At 38.7% G+C, this 21,519-nt stretch overlaps 1 protein-coding gene and 1 long non-coding RNA gene across 4 annotated transcripts in view; one reads left to right on the top strand and one right to left on the bottom strand.

Moving 5' to 3' along the window:
* The window catches only part of sort1a (sortilin 1a), a 36,909-nt gene that overhangs the window by 4,382 nt on the left and 11,008 nt on the right, over positions 1-21,519 (bottom strand). The window contains exons 2-19 of the mRNA XM_022682393.2: positions 19,953-20,012; positions 16,309-16,382; positions 15,594-15,696; positions 15,333-15,494; positions 14,462-14,535; positions 13,318-13,367; positions 12,951-13,078; positions 12,673-12,817; positions 11,222-11,377; positions 10,206-10,312; positions 8,575-8,677; positions 7,949-8,120; positions 6,191-6,381; positions 4,558-4,747; positions 3,684-3,800; positions 2,854-2,962; positions 2,506-2,618; positions 30-150 (exon numbers count right to left, since the gene is read on the bottom strand). Of these exons, the coding sequence (XP_022538114.2) occupies positions 30-150; positions 2,506-2,618; positions 2,854-2,962; positions 3,684-3,800; positions 4,558-4,747; positions 6,191-6,381; positions 7,949-8,120; positions 8,575-8,677; positions 10,206-10,312; positions 11,222-11,377; positions 12,673-12,817; positions 12,951-13,078; positions 13,318-13,367; positions 14,462-14,535; positions 15,333-15,494; positions 15,594-15,696; positions 16,309-16,382; positions 19,953-20,012 (2,175 nt within the window). The remainder of the gene's footprint in view (positions 1-29; positions 151-2,505; positions 2,619-2,853; positions 2,963-3,683; positions 3,801-4,557; positions 4,748-6,190; positions 6,382-7,948; positions 8,121-8,574; positions 8,678-10,205; positions 10,313-11,221; positions 11,378-12,672; positions 12,818-12,950; positions 13,079-13,317; positions 13,368-14,461; positions 14,536-15,332; positions 15,495-15,593; positions 15,697-16,308; positions 16,383-19,952; positions 20,013-21,519) is intronic.
* On the top strand, positions 11,678-12,598 carry LOC125787428 (uncharacterized). Of its 3 annotated transcripts, XR_007429320.1 has the most exons (6): positions 11,678-11,781; positions 11,991-12,073; positions 12,117-12,202; positions 12,246-12,331; positions 12,375-12,460; positions 12,504-12,598. It is a non-coding gene; the product is annotated as an uncharacterized LOC125787428 (long non-coding RNA). The 3 variants fall into 3 exon arrangements; XR_007429319.1 differs by lacking the exon at positions 11,678-11,781 and having other exon boundaries at positions 11,845-12,073; positions 12,547-12,598; XR_007429321.1 differs by lacking the exons at positions 11,678-11,781; positions 12,117-12,202 and having other exon boundaries at positions 11,845-12,116; positions 12,203-12,288; positions 12,332-12,417.

Below are 21,519 nucleotides of genomic sequence, written 5' to 3'. Positions count from 1 at the left end.
AACTGACCTAATCTTTTAGTTCTACTCACCTCATCAGAGTCGTCATTGTAATGAGTCTTCCCTGCCTCTGTAGTGTCCAGGTCGTCCACTCCCTCAATGCCATTAGCTTCCACATGCCTCTGCATCTCTGAGTAGCGATGAACCAGGAACCTGTTAGGGAGACATAGAATACATACCGTATTTTTCGGACTATAAGGCGCACTTAAAAACTTTAAATTTTCACAAAAATTGACAGTGCGTCTTATAATACGGTGCGCCTTTTGTATGGATTTTACTCGTCAGGTTGTAAGGAGCAGTAAACACACACTCCGTGCAGCGTTATAGAGAGTTTCAGTGCTATACAGAGTCCAGAGCCGTGCAGCTCCGAGGCTGGAGCAGCAATAGCATTAGCTAGATGCTAACCGCTAAGCTAGCTAGCTTATTCACTGTTCAGAGATCAGTATTATCTAAATTTTACTCGTCAGGTTGTAAGGAGCAGTAAACACACACTCCGTGCAGCGTTATACAGAGTTTCAGTGCTATACAGAGTCCAGAGCCGTGCAGCTCCGAGGCTGGAGCAGCAAATAGCATTAGCTAGCTTATTCACTGTTCAGAGATCAGTATTATCTAAATTTTACCCGTCAGGTGTAAGGAGCAGTAAACACACACTCCGTGCAGAGCCGTGCCGCTCCGAGGCTGGAGCAGCAATAGCATTAGCTAGATGCTAACCGCTTAGCTAGCTAGCTTTTTCACTGTTCAGAGATCAGTATTTTCTAAATTTAGCACTTTTAATACTGCTGGAGCAGTATTATTAGAGTTAGATGCTAATCGCTAAGCGTTCACCGTTCAGAGGTGAGTTATCGGCCTGTAAGTCTGTGCTGCTTTGCCTGGCTAGCATTAGCTAGATGCTAAGCGCTAACTCTCTCAGAGGTGAGTTTTATCAGCCTGTAATCTGCTTGTTTACCGTGTTAAAACAAGCTACGGGGGACGAATCGCTAGCTAATATCTCACTGTCTTACCAGAACACGCAGGATTACTCAGTGTAACGCTGTCGTTTAAGTTTGGGTTAACTTTACTAGTTTAGGTGACTAGCTAGCGTGCTAGCGGATAGCTATGCTAACGCTGGTGCAGCAAGCCTTAGTGGACATCTGGAAATCTAAGCTTACTGTACATAAACTGAAGCACGTTACTCACCCAAATAAACAGTTTTCAGGAGAGGAATCTGTGTAGATTAATATCCAGCACTCGTTTGACTTTGAAAGAGCTAACGTTAGATTTGTATACTGAGACGCTCCACCGGCAAGCGACCACCCCCGGTGGGGGAAGGGAAACCACCCCTGTTCACTTTGATATAGGCACCCTTTCTAGTGTCACTTAACGCGCCTTATAATGCGATGCGCCCTATGTATGGAAAAATAGCAGAAAATAGGCGTTCTTTGATAGTGCGTCTTATAATACGGTGCGCCTTATAGTCCGAAAAATACGGTACTTTATATTATATACCACAGTTAGTTCCAACCCAACCCTGCAATGTGATTGGCTGAGAAGCGTTCTATGAGTGCCGTTATTAGCCGTAAATGCACTGTAACCGAAGCTCTCCATGTATTACTCCACCACATACAGGTAACCTAGCAACAATGCAGCACTTACAAGCCAAACAGCACAGCTGAATCATTCAATAAACAGCGATAATGAAACTGTGGTATAATCGCAATAATACACTCAACCTTTGTGCTATAACATGTAATATTGGCACATTATAGCACTCCTTCTCATGTATTATTGCTTACTTATATTATGTGTTCACATGTTTGTGGCACCCTCTTCTAATGACAACATTCAATGTGTAGAGCCTGTAAGAAGGCAGTTAGAATAAAATCTATGGATCTAAAAAAAAATGTCTTACTGTTTGGGGCTAAACTTAAAAATAGATTTTCAGGACAAATTAATCTTCTCAGAATTTCACTGATTTTAATAAAATCTAACTTATTTTTGTTAAAAGATGCATAAAAAATGTATGAACAGAAAATCGAGAAAAAGATTCATCATTTGTTTGCAAAAGGCAGAAATGAACAAAATGTTACAAAAAAATGGGAAACATGAATGAAACCCATTTCTTTTTCACTATTTTAAATGGAAAAGGTGACACTTACTGGATAATGTAGCTTTAATTTGAACAAAATCAATCAATAAACAAATAAACAAAACTACTGCAATATTTTATTGCCACATTTTGATATAGGTTTCCCTATACCAAAACTTTGGTCTTACACCCTGATTTTGTCAAATCCATTTAAACCTGGAATTTTCTGGTATTTTAGAAGATTATTTAGGAGTATTTTATCCTCTTCAGTAACACAGATGCTGGGAAATATCATGAAGAATTTTCTTGTGATATATCAAGTATAAAAAAAAACACAGTATTGTGGGCAACTTATTGTGATATGGTACCATAAGTAAGTGATTCCCACCACTAACTAGTAGAGAGACTAGTCAGTAGAGAGACTGGCGGGTAGGTGAACTTACCTTCCTCCACAGACGTACTTCTTGACCAGAAGAACCCCAGCCACAGCACTGATCATCAGAACTATGATCACTACAGCGATTACTGCAGCCGAGCTGCCAGAGTGAGCCTCCGACTGAGAGAGGGAGGAACAGAGGGTAGAGGTTAAACATAAAACAAGATGAAAAGCATGAAAAATTACACATTACACAGCCATAAACCACCTTTACTACAGAGTGACATTATAATGTATGACTGATTCACATAGAATAAGACATCTTAGCATAAATGAGAATGGGAGTGGCTACTTGATTTACACACTTTCTAAACTACAGGTAAAGCTATGGAATCAGACTGCAACGGTTCATTACCAGTAGCTCTGGCCTCAGCAGGTTACTGACACACTTCTTGCTCAGGTCAATCACTCGCCTCTCGGGTACTTTGCCCCCCTCACATCGGTCCCCGGGGATCTTCCTGTAACTGTAGCAACACAATTTTTAGTTGGAAAGAAGGTAGTGCTAATAAATGGGTTGGGTAATTGGCCTTCAAAATGAGGGAGAAAATACGTTAAACAATTTTAGTGTAAAATAAATATTTTTTAAATCATTTTTTTAATCAATTTCTAACTAAAAAGGCCAAACAAAAGTACATGTAAGTGTTTTAATTTATGCAATAGTGAAAAAAGGGGCAAAATAAATGAAAACTAGGACGAAAATAATTGCGATAAACAATATTATTGTCATTTTAAAACATTTTTAAAAAATTCCACTGACAAAATGATAATAGTACATCATAACAAAACAATTATACTCTTTTAAATGCAACAAGATTTTAAATAATAATAGTTTGGAAAATATATATAATTTTCTTCACCTTTCTTCCCCACTGATTGTATGGAGTCACAGTTATTTAAGCACTGGTCATTTAGCATGACTGGCTAAAATACTGTTCACTGTTATATATGTGAACAAACGTTCAAATAAACAGAATAGACGATTTCACGATTATCAAATTTTATTGAAGTCATATCCATTTATTGTATGATAAGTCGATAATTTGATTATTGTGACAGGCTTAATGGAAACCTATGAAAACCCCCCAAAAAATATTTGACCATTGTTTTTATTTCATACCTACATTCTAACTTGCATTTTTTATTAATTCTATAATGTTTACAATATATAACAATTCAATGCCATACCCACTAGTCTGCAGCTGCTCTTTACGGCCGTGTAGACAGAACTCAAGCGTGTGGCCCTTCAGATCCGGCTGCTCCACACACTCTGAGCTGTTCTCTGCCCGGTAGTATCCAAAGTCACTGCATATAAATAAGAATATTAAATACAGCATACAGTCTTCTTTAAACAGCCATGGATGTTGAATGGATAGAAAACAACACAATATTTCTGAACTACAACATGAAAAACATGGCAAAAAGATTTATGAGCTGGCACTGTTAAATTTGTAAAAAAAAAAAAAAAAACCTTGTTAGAATTGTATTATTATGTAATACAGCTCTGAAAATAAATTAAGAGATCACTTCAGGTTCTGAATCAGTTTCTCTGATTTTTCTCTATTTATAGGTAAATGTTTGGGTAAAATGAACATTTTTGTTTTATTCTATAAACTATGTAAAACATTTCTCCTAAATTAAAAAAAAAAAAAATTGTATTTTTGCATTTATTTGCAGAAAATGAGAAATGGCTGAAATAACAAAAAAGAGTTTTCAGACCTCAAATAATGCAAAGAAAATAAGTTTATATTAATACACAAGTTTTAAGAGTTCACAATATTATATATGGGGTGGAATAACCCTGGTTTTTAATCATAGTTTTCATGCATCATCTTGGCATGTTCTCCTCCACCAGTCTTGCACACTGCTTTTGGATAACTTTATGCCACTCACTCCTGGTGCAAAAATTCAAGCAGTTTAGCTTGGTTTGATGGCTTGTAATCATCCATTTCCCTCTTGATTATATTCCAGAGGTTTTTAAGTTGGTAAAATCAAAGAAACTCCTCATTTTTAAGTGGTCTCTTATTTTTTTCCAGAGCTGTCTGTGCTTCAGCTTTCTCACCACTGGAAATCATCCAGTGTGCACGGGCATTGTGTCGGCTGCTTGGAGATGACGTAGTCTCTTCCGTTCCAGCATACGGAGTCTTTCCGTAACCTTAGATACTTTTCCTTAAATCCCAGCAAGCAGCCATCAGTCTGATCACTTGTGTTGTCGGAGTGGGCCAGCCACTGCACGTAATCCCCCTCCCCACCTGCAGGGGGAGACAGAACACAACCTGGCTCAGGTCACGCCAAACTTGCAGTGTGTTTGTTTGTCTCAGTTATCTGCATGAGGAATTTCAAGCATCCAGAAACACTATAAACACAGACACGCTACACTAATAAGCTAATAGTTTCCAGTTACAATGACCTCTTTTTCTCTAAGCCGCTCAAAACGGCAAGTGACATTAGTGGGCAAAAAGTTGATTTTACATGTATTATCCATTTTTTTTAGCACCACTGATCATGTAAAGGAGCACCCTGTATTTCTATAAATAATTACAGACTGTATTCTTGGCCTTCTATTCTTGTAAAAGAAAAGTGCATTTAAGTAAACTTAACATGGAAAAGTACATACTTTTAGCATTACAAATAATACGTACCTAAATACTTACTAAATGTACAATTTTGAAACAATTTATGGCAACTTAAGTATATTTCAATTGCAAATCAGCTATATTTAAATACAACATAAAAGTGCTAGGTTGTGCTTTTGAGTGCTTTTTAATACGTCTTCTGTGAACTTAGTAGATTTAAGTATGTTTTTTAAAACATAACTTTTAATACACTTGAAGCATATTGTAAATGTACTACTTTGCATATTGATGCACATATTGTGTACACCTTAATTACACTGAAAAAAACTACATTAAAGTACACTTTAATCAGTATTTAATGCCCCTATATATATATTTCCTGTCAACACAACATAATTTAAACCATATTGCTTAAAATACATTTTATGGAAGAAAACAGAAAAGTATATTTAATGTGCATTTTCATTAAGTATATTAAATAGAAAATGTACTTTTAGTATTTTCTTTTACTAATTTAACATACTTTTATGTTTTTACAAGTGTGTAATCTGTTTCTCTGTATACTTTTTACTTCTTTTACCCGGTTCTTCAATTCTCAGGACCCTATTATTATTATTATTATTATTATTATTATTATTATTATTATTACTATTATTTGGGTGGTGGGCTATTATTTTCAGCACTGCAGTGATTAGCATTGATTAGCATGGTGGTGGTGTATGAGGTGTTAGTGTGTTGTGCTGGTGGTACAGTGAGTGCATTAGATACAGCAGTGCTGCTGGAGTTTTTAAACACTGTTCACACATAGCGCTTTTTCACCGACGTGTAATGACATCATTCTGGTTCTCGAACCTAATTTTGAATCGTTCACTGTGTCCAGGACCAGGAACACGTGTCTGTTTTTACAGGAGCAAAACGCTCTGTTTATGACGTATGATGTGACGTTTCGAGCAAAAATGGAGTAAAAGGAAAGGAGTATAATAAAGGAAGCACTATAGTACTAAGTACTATAGAAAAAGAAGTACTATAGAGTGCTCCGATATGCTGGTAAACATATAGGTGCAGAAACAAGGAGGTGGTCGTAATGTTATGCTTGTATGCTTGCATACACATACTCACAATCTCTGGAGAAAAGCTGCTTGAAGTCTATAGTGACAGACACCCAGTACTGACTCATCATGGACTCCCTATAACCCCACAGACTGAGGTTCATGGACCGAGCTCCAGGCTCAGACGCCAACCCCGTGAAGTATATCGGCTCATCTGTGAAGTTGTACACATGCCAACACTGGCCCTCGTCTGTGGAAAATCTGACAGCATAAGAATCAAAACAGCGAGTTAATTGACTGCTATAAGCTCAGTTTAACTGTGTAAATACTCATGCTTTCAAACAAGCAAATAAAATGTATGATAAGCTGGATTTTTTTTGTTAAAAAAAACAGAAGAGAGTAAATCTAACTGATATTCTAAATATAACTTTTGAGAGTATCTAGAATTCTAGTAAACAGAAAGTAAATGATTTTTGTACAAGAGCTTTCCAGGGCTCAGAGTGGTCCAGCCGTCTAAAGCACTGCCACTATAACTGGGGGCCAGTTGTTCAGAGGAAATCTGATGGATTTTGGTTATCGGATTGGATCAAATCTGGAAAACGGGTTGTTCAAAAGGGAAAGAAGCATTCTGAAATCGGATCAGATCACGTAATCCAATCCTAGTTTGTAAATGGATCAAACCTTCAGTTTCTGTTGTTCAAAACTTTTCAGTAGGATTTGGATAACTTTGATCCAAAAAAACAGGATTACCCTGATCCCAACAAGGGGTAGGATTTCAAGGGGGATTTCAGGAAGTAAATGTGGTAAAACTTTAAAATCAAAGTTTTAAAGTAAAAAAAAAAACATTTGTACAATTTAGTGTATATACATTTACTTCTATTTTGCACTTGACCTGTTTAACCGTTACAGTAATAAAGTAGACATTGGCTACCAATTAAGCCTTTTACTATAGTAACGTAAAAATAAAAACAATCTTGACCCCATTAAATAAACCCCCCAAAAGATTTCAATAACAAACAAAAATAATATATTCATTTTTTCATCTACGTCACTGTCATTCATCACTGTATATTAATGTCAAAGGAACATTTATCAGATATGAAGCTGTCAAAAATAATTTCGAACAATTGCAAAGAACACCAGAGTTTGTTCTGGTTCTTCAACAGGCTCAGGTGCATCATGAACATCACAGAGAGGGACATTGCGTCTGGTAGCAACATTGGGCAGGACAATACATGCAAGTGTTATGTTGCATGCTCCCTGTGGTTCGACTCGCAAATAGTTAAGGCATGCAAAGCGTCTCTGCAGAACTCCATTTAAACGCTCAATTGCTCGTATTGTTTTGCAATAAGCAGTATCTTGTTACTGCAAGAAAAGGAGTCATCAACCCCTGTTGGTTCTTCTATCTGTTTTTTACATAGCTGGTAATCCGGATTAGGTAATCCTGAAAACTGTGTTTCTGGATCAGGTTGATCCAATCCAATATTGCTTTGAAAAACTGGCTTAAAAGTAAGACAGATCACCTGATCCTGGATAGCAAAAAATGTGATTACCAAATCTGGATAATTTTGATCCGGATTACATTTTTTGAACAACTGGCCCTGGGAGATTGCTGGTTCAAATCCCAGTCATGCAGCTTGCCATCAGCTGCTGGAGCCCTGAGAGAGCACAATTTGTGAGAGTGCTCTTTTACCTCGTCAGCAGGAGTATTCCTGAGTTCTGAGGAGGGGACAAAATATTCTAAATAATTCAACCCTATCATAACCCACTATGTACGTCTTATAAACCCACACCTTTACACAGACTCAGACTGAAAATTCACACGCACTTAATCTGGAAGATGGGCTGATTAGGGTTGTGTTCCACAGCCACCAGCAGTCCTCCTGAGTCTAGGATGGCATAGTGGTGGGGTCCCTTGAGTGCCTGTGACCATGTGTATCCGCCGTCATCAGAAACGAAGACATCAGGAGACAAAACGGACACGGCGTCACCTACACTGCCTGCACGAGAGAGAGGGGAGAGGTGGACGGAGGGGTTAAGATTGACATGAACAAAGAAAAGTAAAATAGATTAAAAATAAAGCCTAACAATATTCAGTTACTCTGGATGTATGTTTGGCATTGAATGTGGATGTGATGATTTCTGTCAGAGTCATTTGTCTGCTCAAATGAACAATTGTAGCCAGTTGCTGTAGATGCGCTGTGTAGGGTAATATTGGCCTTCTAGGACATTTTATGTTAAACATCCCATCCATCTTGCCTTGCTCGAACTCTGATATTCCCACTACATTACAATCACAAGAAAACACATCACAATGTATACACCCAAGTCACCCCTGATCAATTTGCATGCTGCCATCGCATGACATCTGGCACATCGCACATCATTGTATTTTATTGCAATTTAATCTATTAAGATTTGATTGGTGTCGATGATGTGTACAGGCACAGATACCATGAGCGAGGATGAGTCCGACAGCATTGGGCTCGGTCAGAGGCAGCATCGGCACATTGAGCATCATGGATGTGCTGTAGGAGGCGTGGATGTGTAGACTGCACTGTGGGAGCACCAGCCAGAACACAAAGACACACACAGACACACACAGACACACACATCAGGTAAGGTCAGTGTTTTTACAATACATTAAAGAACATTTTTGTGAAAGTTATTTTGTAAAAGTCCTCGTTTAAAGCAGCTTTATGTAAGCTTCGGCATTTTTTGCTCCTGGGCTCCCCCTACAGGTAGGGTAGTGTATTTTACTTTTGCACCATTTTTGTCAATAATACTGCAGTTTAAATGCCCCCTTGTGGACATCTGTACAAGTGGTGCATTTGTTGACAGGCTGACAAATACAGAAGTGGCATCCGAAGGAAAAAAAAAAAGCATGCGCTGCAAAAAACTATAAATCTTAGCAAGTGAAATTTTAAAAATTTAAGGAAATAAATCTTATTTTCTTCTCTGATAAGACTTTTTGTCTTACTAAGCATTGTAAGTGTTAGATTATTTTGCTTATTTTAGGGATAATTATCTTAATCATTCTTACTTAGAATTTGTACCTTATTTTAAGTAATTTGAACTCAAAATAAATAAGCACAATCAAGCAGTTATTCTGCAGAAAGTTATTCTGATTCTTGTGTCCAAAAATAGTGACTTTTTTGCTTGATTTAGGTGTTACTTCACTCATTTTGAGACTTTGCCATTGCTTTTTGCAAGAAATCTTACTAAAAAAATTTTGCTTACCCCATTGGCAGATTGCTTTGCTTAATATACATATATTTGTCTTAATTTGCATATATTTAGTCTAGATTTTGCCAGTGGATTTTTTGTGTAAACTAAAAAAAACTGAAGCATGTAGATATTCCATGTAATATTACATGATTTTACACATGTATATCTCTGGATATGCAGCATTTGACAGCTCTATAGTAATTATACAGTAGTGAAGAAGCAGCATTCCAGCCTATACATAGGCACTGTTCATGAGCGTACTTTCAGTTCACTACCAGGACTTTTTCGTCTGGAAGTAAGAAGAAACAGGGCAGTAATGGCACCACTGACATCATCAGTGTCCACAGAGACATCCAGCGGCTGGAGTCGCTGGTGGTCTTTCCAAAGGCTCTGAGATTTAGCTCTCGTAAAACAGTCACTCCATCCGCTATAAACAAAAAGCATGGCACCAAATCTGGCTGCAGACCGGCTGCATTATTTTACCCTTGTATGGTTAAGAGAAGGAAACACTGAAGCAACTTGTGTACTGTCGTCGTCATAACAAAACCTTGTATCTCTGTAATAATGACTTAACTTGAGTTTCAGTCTTTAGTTTTATAATTGCTTTTAATTAAAAGTAATATTAGCTCATTTCTATTAGTCGATTAGTCATAATCAGAATCACTTTACAGGCCAGGTTTATTTACATGTGCTAAGAATCTGACTTGGAGGAAATGGAAGAAATAGAGGAAATGATGCACGCGGCAAATCAATGTTTCCAATCAATAGTTGCTGTTATGAGAGTGATAATATCTACCGATTATGCTTCAGGTTTCTCTAAACTTGGTTTGCTGTGTGTGTGTGTAATAGGCTCTCACCAAGCCAGGGTCCCCTGCGGTGGCGTCACATTTCCCATTCCAGGGTTTCCGGAGGGGTCTCCATTTACCCCCTTGATCGAATGTCACCACGGTCTGAACGGAACCATCTGCAAAGAAAAAAAAGGAAAGAGCAGCACACACAAGAGCTCACATCACCGAGTGTTACACAGTATTACACACATGTATTACACATAAACACAACTGGTACAAGTACACCTAGTACTAAAGTTTAAACACGTCTTGACATTTTAGAGGTGGTCTACAGGTGGTCCAGGATGCAGCGGCATTCATAACCAACCAAAATGGGCATGTCACCCCACTGCTCACTAAGCTCCACTGGCTACCAGTTGTTGCTCATATCAAATTTGAAGCCCTTATGATTGCCTAAAAGGTGATGAGGGCACAGGCTCCCTCCTACATGCACTTGCTCCTCAAGGCTTACGTTAACATTCACACAAAGCAATCCAGACTGTTCTCCTCCCTTGTTCCCCAGTGCTGGAAAATTCTAACCAAATGCAAACCGCTAGGTGATAGAGCCCTGGCTTAACGGAACACTGAGGGGTCCTCAGTGTAGCCCAGTCGGGTGGCATTTTCTAGCTCTAACCACAGCTAGCGGTTAGCCGCTATTGCTAATGCTGCTGCACCCAGCCTTAGCGTAAATCTGGAAATCTAAACTTACTGTACATAAATGGAAGAGCTTTACTCACCCAAATACACAGGACTTTTCAGGAGAGAAATCTGTGTAGATTAACAACCAGCGCTCTTTTTTTTTAATACAATTTTGTTTACTTAGCTTAGCTTTGCTTTAGTTACCCCACCACCGCCACCACCCAGCGGCGAGACCTGCTGAATTAGAAGGAAAACATGGTGACACCCATGTTCCTTACTAGTGTTGCTTATAATACGGTGCGCCCTTTCAGTAGAAAATCTCCATTCAAAAGACCAGGCTTAATCAATGTCTTGGAAACCAACCCATAGTATGAAGTAGAGACAGTACATTCCCAACATAGACGTACCCTGAGCCAGCACACTGGTCATGTAGACCCCCCTGAGAGAGGAGACAATGGTGAAGTCAGTGTCGCCCCCTGTGGATGTGTAGAGATGGCGCTCAAGGGACTTGGAGAACACGGTGCCTCGGTCATCCGACACGTAGATGGTGCCCATCCCAGAGTCTGCAGACAGATAAACACGGTAAAAGATGGAATCAACTTAAACTATAGAGGGGCAACAAGAAAGTATGTTATCGTTATGATGAATAACATCATGAGAGGCTCTTCTGAGGCAATCATGAATGTCACAAGTTCGAAAAATATCTAAATAGATAAAAAATATATTTGAAAATGAATTAATGTAGCAATTATATGATCGAGAATTTAGCTTTAATCTTAAGACCCTTTGGCCTCATATGGACACTGCATGTACCATCTATTGGTTACATGACAACATTGTGTGTAGTGATGAACTAATCTGAAGCTACGTGAAGTTTGGAGGTGTGTAGTGATGAACTAATCTGAAGCTACATGAAGTTTGAAGGTGTGTAGTGATGAACTAATCTGAAGCTACATGAAGTTTGGAGGTGTGTAGTGATGAACTCTGGGGCTACATGAAGTTTGAAGGTGTGTAGTGATGAACTAATCTGAAACTACATGAAGTTTGGAGGTGTGTAGTGATGAACTCTGAAGCTACATGAAGTTTGAAGGTGTGTAGTGATGAACTAATCTGAAGCTACATGAAGTTTGAAGGTGTGTAGTGATGAACTAATCTCAAGCTACATGAAGTTTGGAGGTGTGTAGTGATGAACTCTGAAGCTACATGAAGTTTGGAGGTGTGTAGTGATGAACTCTGCTGAAGCTACATGAAGTTTGGAGGTGTGTAGTGATGAACTAATCTGAAGCTACATGAAGTTTGGAGGTGTGTAGTGATGAACTCTGCTGAAGCTACATGAAGTTTGGAGGTGTGTAGTGATGAACTCTGCTGAAGCTACATGAAGTTTGGAGGTGTGTAGTGATGAACTAATCTGAAGCTACATGAAGTTTGGAGGTGTGTAGTGATGAACTCTGCTGAAGCTACATGAAGTTTGGAGGTGTGTAGTGATGAACTAATCTGAAGCTACATGAAGTTTGGAGGTGTGTAGTGATGAACTCTGCTGAAGCTACATGAAGTTTGGAGGTGTGTAGTGATGAACTAATCTGAAGCTACATGAAGTTTGGAGGTGTGTAGTGATGAACTAATCTGAAGCTACATGAAGTTTGGAGGTGTGTAGTGATGAACTCTGCTGAAGCTACATGAAGTTTGGAGGTGTGTAGTGATTAACTCTGCTGAAGCTACATGAAGTTTGGAGGTGTGTAGTGATGAACTAATCTGAAGCTACATGAAGTTTGGAGGTGTGTAGTGATAAACTAATGCTGAATACTTTCAACAATATAGTGTAAATATATATGTTTGTGAAGTTTGTCAAGTGACTGACCTCCAGGTTCGTCCACGTGCATGAACACCATGTCGTTGTTGGCAGCCAGTATGGAGTAAAACTGCTCGTGTCCCACTGTGGGCAGCTGGGCCATGTTCCACACCTCACCCTTATCCACAGACACGTGGATCATGCGCGTCAAACTCTGAGAAGAAAAATAAAGAGAAATAGAGAGGTCAGGAGACAAAGACAAACTCATGTTCTGCTCTATAAAGCTATGCTAACTGTTGTATGTGTGTGTTTGTGTAGGATTTCTACACAGAGCTGCAGGAACGTACCGTGGCAGACATGACTGAAGCGAAAATAAAGCGACCTCCCAGCCCAAAGGAGTAGATCCTGCTCCCAATAGTCTTAAAGCTTTGACCATTGTCTGACGTCTTCCTCAGTTCCAGCATTCCCTTGTCACCTTAGTAAAAACATTCAGTCATTATTATTCACTGAAGCAATTAATGGTTTTCTGTTGGGCATAAAAGTGTGGACACACCTTCTCATTTAATGTTTATCTTTCTTTATAGTATTTTAATTTTTACATTGACTATAAATACATATACATACATGACTATAAATACTATAAATACACACACACACACATATATATAAATATTCTCCTCCATATGTGGTTGTTAATTACAATATAGTACTTACTGCAGGATCCATTGGGATTTGTGGTAAAGAAGAGAGTATCAGCAGTACCCCTGAAATTACAAACACATACATATCACCAACCTTAACACCTTAAAACATAACAGATAAAATAAATAAAAAATATTGCTCTGTTTTTGTGCATTTGAAGGCTGACATTGATCCATATACAGCTCTGGAAAAAATTAAGAGACTTGCTATTTATAGGTATACGTTTGAGTAAAATGAACATTGTTGTTTTATTCTAGAAACTACAGACAACATTTCTCCCAAATTCCAAATAAAAATATTGTCATTTAGAGCATTTATTTGCAGAAAATGAGAAATTTGACCTCAAATAAAACAAGAAAATAATAATTGGTGTAATAACCCTAATTTTTAATCACAGTTTTTATGCATCTTGGCATGTTCTCCTCCACCAGTCTCACACACTGCTTTTGGAAAACTTTATGCCACTACTGGTGCAACAAAAATTCAAGCAGTTCAGTTTGGTTTGATGGCTTGTGATCATCAATCTTCCTCTTTATTATATTCCAGCGGTTTTCAAGTTGGTAAAATCAAAGAAACTCATAATTTTATGTGCTCCCTTATTTTTTTCCAGAGCTGTATGGCCAGCTTTGACTTGTTTGTACCTTCAGGCTGTATCATACAAATATTAAAAAAATGAATAATTTAATGTATTCATCGTACAGTATTATCATTTTGTACTGTATTTTATGTTTTTACTGCTTGCTTAATATATTTTATGAGATTATCTGACATGATGCACGCCCAAAGACTAATCAGGTAATTAATCTAAATCAGAGTCAGAATTAGGGTTCATTACATAGGAATGCTGGCGTATACAAGGACAAATTACTTGTATGTGTAAAAAAATAGTTGGCAAATGAAGCCTAATTCTGATTTTAATCATCATGTGCAAATGTCCACACACTCAACAACCACAGCTTTCATAACGACCGCAGGCGCTGGGACAAAACATTAATAAATTATCCATGGTTCAATAAATATTTTGAACATTACTAAGTGTGTGTGTGAGCTCATACATAATTATGTGCTATTTTTTAAGTATCTCAGCATCTTAATCTCTGTACTTGTGAGATGCATCTGTGCTTACACACTAGCATTACCATTTTTCCTCTCTTACCATTTCACCAGACACACTGTGTCATGAATCTTTTTCCAGCTTTGTCCAAAATCTGTAGAGAGCCACAGGTCATACTGTAATAGAACAGAAACAGACAGTTTTACTTTAAACACACTAATGTCCTCTAATGCACCTTTTTTAAAACATTAAATCATTAATTGCTTGGCTGGGACAATACATCACAATTTTTAAATCCTGTTGTATTGATATGTGAAGTCAAATATTAAAATTTTTACTGAAACATAAGTGCTCTAAACTCCCCAAGACTCGCCTTCCAATCCTGGTATTTGCTTAAAGTTTTGGGATTGAGGGCCCTCTCTGGTGAGTGTGGGCAATTGCACTGAGCATGCGATAGAATCATTTTAAACTGGGTGGGTGTGATGTGGTCTCCTTTCAGAGCGGATGAATCTGATTCCAGGTTATGTTCAGACAGAGAGAGAGAGCGTGCTCAGTCAGAAACTTCACTTCTTCGATTCTTTGGTTTTACTATGAGTGAATGAGCTACTAAGCTACGAGTTTCCTCTTCTGAAGTCTCCATTGCTCCACCAGTTGCTCGCGTTCAGTAAAATTGAGCCGGATCCTCTGTTAGAGGCTGTACATGTGACGTAAGTACGAAAAGACACGTGACGTGGCCAGAAGAACTCCCGCAAAGAGCGACCAGACACCCCAGTTTTTAGAATGAATATTTTGGCTTAGCTTAGTCGTTTCAGCACACTGGTACCATTAAACACAATATTTTGTCCGTTCTCTCTTCTCTAGCCCCTGTAGAGAATCAATGGAGTAGTGGATCTGTGTTCTCTGGAATGAAGGTGCTCCATCTAACACTGATTTAACATAATCAGTAATGTTTAATGTTAACTGTTGTTCTTACCGTGATGCTGATGGCAGTAAGAATGCTGCTGTTTTCTGGGTTGTAGGCAATCTGCATTATGGGCTGGAACGGTAAATCCGAGGGATAAAAACTCTTCCCAAAGTCCATCGAGCGGAAGATCCGGGAGGCCTTACCATCAGACACATCACCTGTGAGGATCACCTGAGAGAACAGGAATATAGTGTCCAGTGTCAGGACCTTTATTTATACCCTTTACCTTTAGACGATTTCTAAAAATGTCTGTGCAACTCAGGGACACACCTTTCCTGAGTTCTCTGGGCCAATGGCAATGCCAAACTCTGACTGGATGAAGGTGTTGTTGATGAGATCGGTGACATCCTGAAAGGACTTTCCATAGTCTTCGCTGACCCACAGAAGAGACCATAGAGTTTTTATTAACAAATGATAATAAAATAGTTGAAAAAGAATGAAAGAAAGAAAAAGACAATATAGAGAGACAGAAATTCCTGATTAAAAAGCTTTTCCTATTATTATATCACTTTTACTATTAGGTTATTGCACTGCCAATAACATTGTGTTATTACATTGTTATTACTTTTGCTTTTATCAAAATGGTATGGAGTGGAGTGAAAAGGTGAGAATCTATAAAAATAGAGGGACAGAAAAAAAGGGAGGCTGAACATTAGCACCATTAAAGTGAAGAACCAGTTCAGGCCACTTAACGCCAGTTTAAACCTAAATACTGAGGTAACAGTGTTCTATTAGAAATCTATTCTAAAACTGTACAATTTTCTCATAAATATCTCAAACAGTTTGATGGGTTGAACTGTGAAAAACCGTAGCTTGAATTAAATTCTGACATTTTTAAAGTAAACAATTTTAAAGTAATTGATCCTAAGAAAAAATAGAAGACAGAATAATTTGATATGCAAACACTATAATAACTGAATGGTACACTGTGTATCATATGTGTGAGTGACCCCAAAGGGCTGGATGTTTCCTGGGCCTCTCTTACCTCCTGTACAGTTTGGACTGGCCAAAGCGGATCATGAACAGAGGCACCTGAAATGTGGTGAGGACCAAAAGCACCTGCACACAAAAATACAGCAGCCATTCTCAGTACAGTGTAATGTAAAGTAGAGTTATCTAAATTCACAGACATGGTTAAAAGACTCCATTGCCAAAAACTATGAACACATCCTGACATTAAAAATATACAGCTCTGAAAACAATTAAGAGACTCTGTTTCTCTGATTTTGCTATTTATAGGTTTATGTTTGAGTAAAATGAACAATGTTGTTTTATTCTATAAACTACAGACAAAATTTCTCCCAAATTTCAATTAAAAATATTGTCATTTAGAGCATTTATTTACAGAAAATGAGAAATGGCTGAAATAATAAAAAAGAAGCAGAGCTTTCAGACCTCAAATAATGCAAAAAAAAAAAAAAAAAAAAAAAAACAGTTTACATCCATGACGTTTTAAGAGTTCAGAAATCCATATTTGGTGGAAAAACCCTGTTTTTTAAATCAGTTAATTAGCTTTCATGCATCTTGGCATGTTCTCCTCCACCACTTTTACACATTGCTTTTGGATAACTTTACGCCACTCCTGGTGCAAAAAATTCAAACAGTGTAGCTTCCTCTTGATTATATCCTAGAGGTTTTCAATTTTGTAAAATCAAAGAAACATCATTTTTAAGTCAATCTATATATTCTGGCTATAAATTATTTATTATTATAGACAAAGTGGGGGACAACTACACACTGATGGTGGATGAAAGTGAGATAGTGACATCCACTATAAATAAATGATTGCAGGAGCCAATGGGAAAAGTGTAAGCTGAATCCACAGGTTTTGTGTGGTTTGATGGCTTGATGTTCAGTTGCAAAACCATGATCAATGGGTGTGTGTGTGTGTGTGTGTGTGTGTGTCATTCTGTGAGACTGAGAACGAGGTGTGCTCAGAGCAAGTCAGCTGACAAGGGAACCCAGGCTTAGCTGTGCAGTGAAGCATTTAATAGGGATTCAGAGTCTCAGTCAGCCAGACAGACACCACAGAACCCGGGCCTGAGCAAATCCACCTCTTTCGGGTTTTAAGACTCTTACAGCTTTACATTTAGAGCTTCAACTGAAGCTCAAACTCTCACTGGCTACAAAAGAGCATGGATCTTCTTTAGAGAGAGTTTTTAGCTGGCCGCACTGTACAGTCCTCTTGTGTACACATGGAGTACAGTTTTACTGCTGCTTTAGTTTTTCACACTGTTCAAACAAGTGATACACAGGCATGTGTAACTTCTGTTCCAAGGCAAGACAAAACGACTGACACTTTCCTGTGTGTGCCTTACGAGGAAAAGCACTGAGAGCAAAAGAGCAAACAGCACAACAGGTCTTTCTTTAAATGGTGAACATAAACAAATTTGTGACTCTAAAACGTAGATCTTCCCTCATAAGATTGATCAGATTTTATTGTAAAGTCGAAATTACAATACAATTGTTTATCGCAATAATTTCTGAGACAATTTATCGTCCATAAAACAAAAAAACATTTAAAATTATTACTATTTCTGCTCAAACTCTTCAAACTTGAACAGTTTTTCTTCACCAATAAGACTGTAGAGCAGACTGTAGTTACTGAACATCAACCCCTAGGCTGTAACAAGGTCACAGAGTTGAAGAGGTTAAAGATATAAAAATACAACCCTGAAACATCTAAGGAAATAAGAGACAACCAATCATTATGTGGCCAAGGCTAAAACTCTTGAGCAAGCAAATTCATAAGCATTCCTGATATTCCTAGCCTGAATTCCGCTGCAGGGGAATTGCTGACTAAGGGCTGTTGGCTATTTCCGTCAGTCAGATTTAGAGTAGTGGTCTGCGGTTTAAGGAAGCAGAGCGTCCTTTCAGAAAGCAAGCCGTGTGCAGCGTTGAAATTCGCTGCTCTGGTTTGTCAATGACATTCCATTCAGAAGGGTCACATTCCACACACTCGGAGTCAGAAACACACACACACACACACACACACACACACACACACACACACACACACACACACACACACGGATCCAACACACACCAAGCCACAAGGCCTCAAACAGCTTAGAGGGCAAACCAGCAAAAATAAATAAATAAATAACACTGACCCATGAGGCAGTCAATCAGCCAAGACATGTTTAATTTATATATTTACCTATTTATTTAACGCATTTATCGCACAATAAGGGAAACTTAAGTGCACCTTATATTCCGGTGCAGTATAATCCGCCGTATGAATTCCGTATGTATGAACAGTCAGATAGGGTTACACAGGAGTTTCAGTGAAGTTTTTCCAGCACTGGAGTTGAAACAGTATTAGCACTACCCACTAGCCACTGTAGTGCTAGCACTTTTGCCATTCAGAGGTGAGTATATCAGACTGTAGTCTGCGTGTTTACTGTGTTAAAATAAGGTACTTGGGATGAACCGCTAGCTTACAGTATAGTGTCCTTGGTTGGGAACTCTCACACTCAGGGATCCTCAGTTTAGCGCTGTCGGATGGAATTTATCAGCACTATGTTTTGCTAGCTGCGGCTCGCACTGCTGTTAACTGTGACTAGGCCTGCTTCCTTTTCTGCCTGTTGGTCTCTTTATATATAATCTGTTTGTTTGTTTGTTTTTCGGTTTGTCTCCTCCCTTGTCTCCGCCCTTGTCCTGCCTATTGTTTAGTGCTCCCAAATGTTATCTGCCCCAGGTGTTTCTTGTCTGTTTGTTTCATTGTTCTTGGACTGATCTTGGGCGTTTTTCCACATCAGTGCTGTTAGTTTGTGTAAGGGTATTCATTTGCCATAGTTCTTTTTACTCAGTTGTAATCCTTGTCTTTTATTCTGTTGTTTTGTTTTGTCATTGTAAAATGATTTTCCCGCCTACTCCTCTCCTTGCTGCAAAATGTGAGAACAAATTGAAGTGATTTACAACATTTTTGCACATTTCAGTCTGTTTACTGCTTTAATACACCCACTTAAACTTTGTAATTAGCTGATAATCATGCTAAACTGATTTTTCACCAAAGAATTCCTTTAAAAGGAGCATACACAGGTTGCCTAATGCAGCTTGGGAGGTGTCCACACCTGTGTAAGTTGTAAGGAGATATCATTTGAATAGGGTTGATTCAAGGATCACGTGTGTACTGGGAACACCAGCACAGAATTAAAGTATAGTGATAATATTACATTGTGAGATGCCCTGTGATTGCACCACTAGTGAACAGTGCAAAGAGTGGTAGTGTTCATTCTTTAGCTATGACTATACTAGTTTCTGTCCCATGACTTTTGCCATGCTAGTGCAGTTTTATTTGCATCTTTCAGAGTAAATTTCAGCTGAAGTATTAAAGTGGACAAAACTCAAATCTGAAAACCAATTCAAATCTGCTCCATTTTTTTAATCACTGTTATCTAATCTCAGTTAAGTGAATGATTTATGCAACTATTTGGCTGGATGGTTGCAGCTGCTATTTCTGCTTGATAATCTGCAGTATCCGCCTCTAACAGACTGCAAACTGAGTGTCCTATTAATAAAGCCTGAGAGTTTAAACATGAGGAGTGATATAATGGAGGATATTGACGTTAAAAACAATATATTTAATTTAGACACAATGTGGCAAAGTGAGACTTTGAGACTTACCCCTGTTCCATCTCCGACCCAGGCGAGGGACACAGAGCCGCTCAGATCATTAAAGGCGTACTGGAAAAGAAAGAAAGCAGAAAATTAACAAAGCATGACATTTTAATGCAAACAGAAATACAAAATAGGTCATTCATAATGAGGGCTTATTATGACATTCCACGCATGACTGAATATGATATTGGATGGTTTCTGGGCATTTCTGATTCTGAGTATGGGAATCCTGGAGGGATGATGCACTACTTTAAAAAGGAACAGATGAGGAACATCATTTTAGCATTTTAACTCAAAATGTGGTGGATCAGTCAGGGCATTCTGAATCATTTGAGTTATGTAAAAAAAACATGAAAATTTTATTATTTACTAAAATACACTATATCAACATTTTTGGACACCCCTTCTAATGAATGCATGCACTGCTGACACAAACGTATTATTTTAAGAAGAAATGGAAGTAAAAGAAGGGCTAGGGCTAAGCTAGGGTTAACAAACCTCACTGAAGATAATGATGACCTGTGCTAAAGAAAAATAGCCATGGCTGCAGGACACTGTTTGCCTACTATTGTGTTCTATACCTGGCAACCCCGGGTGTGGAAATGGGACAGGCAGTGGGCTGGTTCATTGGCTACACAGGCCACACAGATTACGATGCCATAAAACATAGTTTAAATAAAAGGAAAAAAGAAAACACTGGTTAAAGCTCTGCTGACACAAGGTGCCAGTGCCTAAACTTAACATGTTTCCTTAATATCTGATTAAAAATCCTGATCATGTTATAAGTTAGTACAGTACAAATAATCCATAATGGCCCTTTAACTCGAAACATAAACTGAACTAAATGTCATCTTTCATTCTGCATGCTTCCTTTTTTGACGTCCATTCTGTCTTTCAGCACTCGTCCTCTTTCCCACACTATAATTGGGCTGTTTTTATATCCTGACCACTTCTACAGCGCAACTAGAAGCTCCGACAGCAGCGATTACTGCAGCCCTGAGGGACGGAAACTCAGAGAAGATTCTGAGAGTAGAAAAGACAAAACACTGGAAGCGAATTTAGGGCACCAAACCAGACGCATACAGACAGGCACAGACACACACAGGAAATCCAGGAAAACCATCACTCACTCGCACACTTGTGCACTCACACACTTGTACACTCACACTTTTTTTGTGCACTCACAGACGCTTGTGCACTCACAGACGCTTGTGCACTCACAGACGCTTGTGCACTCACAGACGCTTGTGCACTCACAGACGCTTGTGCACTCACAGACGCTTGTGCACTCACAGACACTGGTGCACTCACAGACACTGGTGCACTCACAGACACTGGTGCACTCACAGACACTGGTGCACTCACAGACACTGGTGCACTCACAGACACTGGTGCACTCACAGACACTGGTGCACTCACAGACACTGGTGCACTCACAGACACTGGTGCACTCACAGACACTGGTGCACTCACAGACACTGGTACACTCACAGACACTGGTGCACTCACAGACACTGGTGCACTCACAGACACTGGTGCACTCACAGACACTGGTGCACTCACAGACACTGGT

This window comes from Astyanax mexicanus, chromosome 24 (genome assembly GCF_023375975.1).
Source record: "Astyanax mexicanus isolate ESR-SI-001 chromosome 24, AstMex3_surface, whole genome shotgun sequence".
In the NCBI taxonomy this organism is placed as follows: domain Eukaryota; kingdom Metazoa; phylum Chordata; class Actinopteri; order Characiformes; family Acestrorhamphidae; genus Astyanax; species Astyanax mexicanus.
The sequence above is the reverse complement of the archived record's forward strand: the minus strand, read 5'-3'. Positions and strand labels throughout refer to the sequence as shown.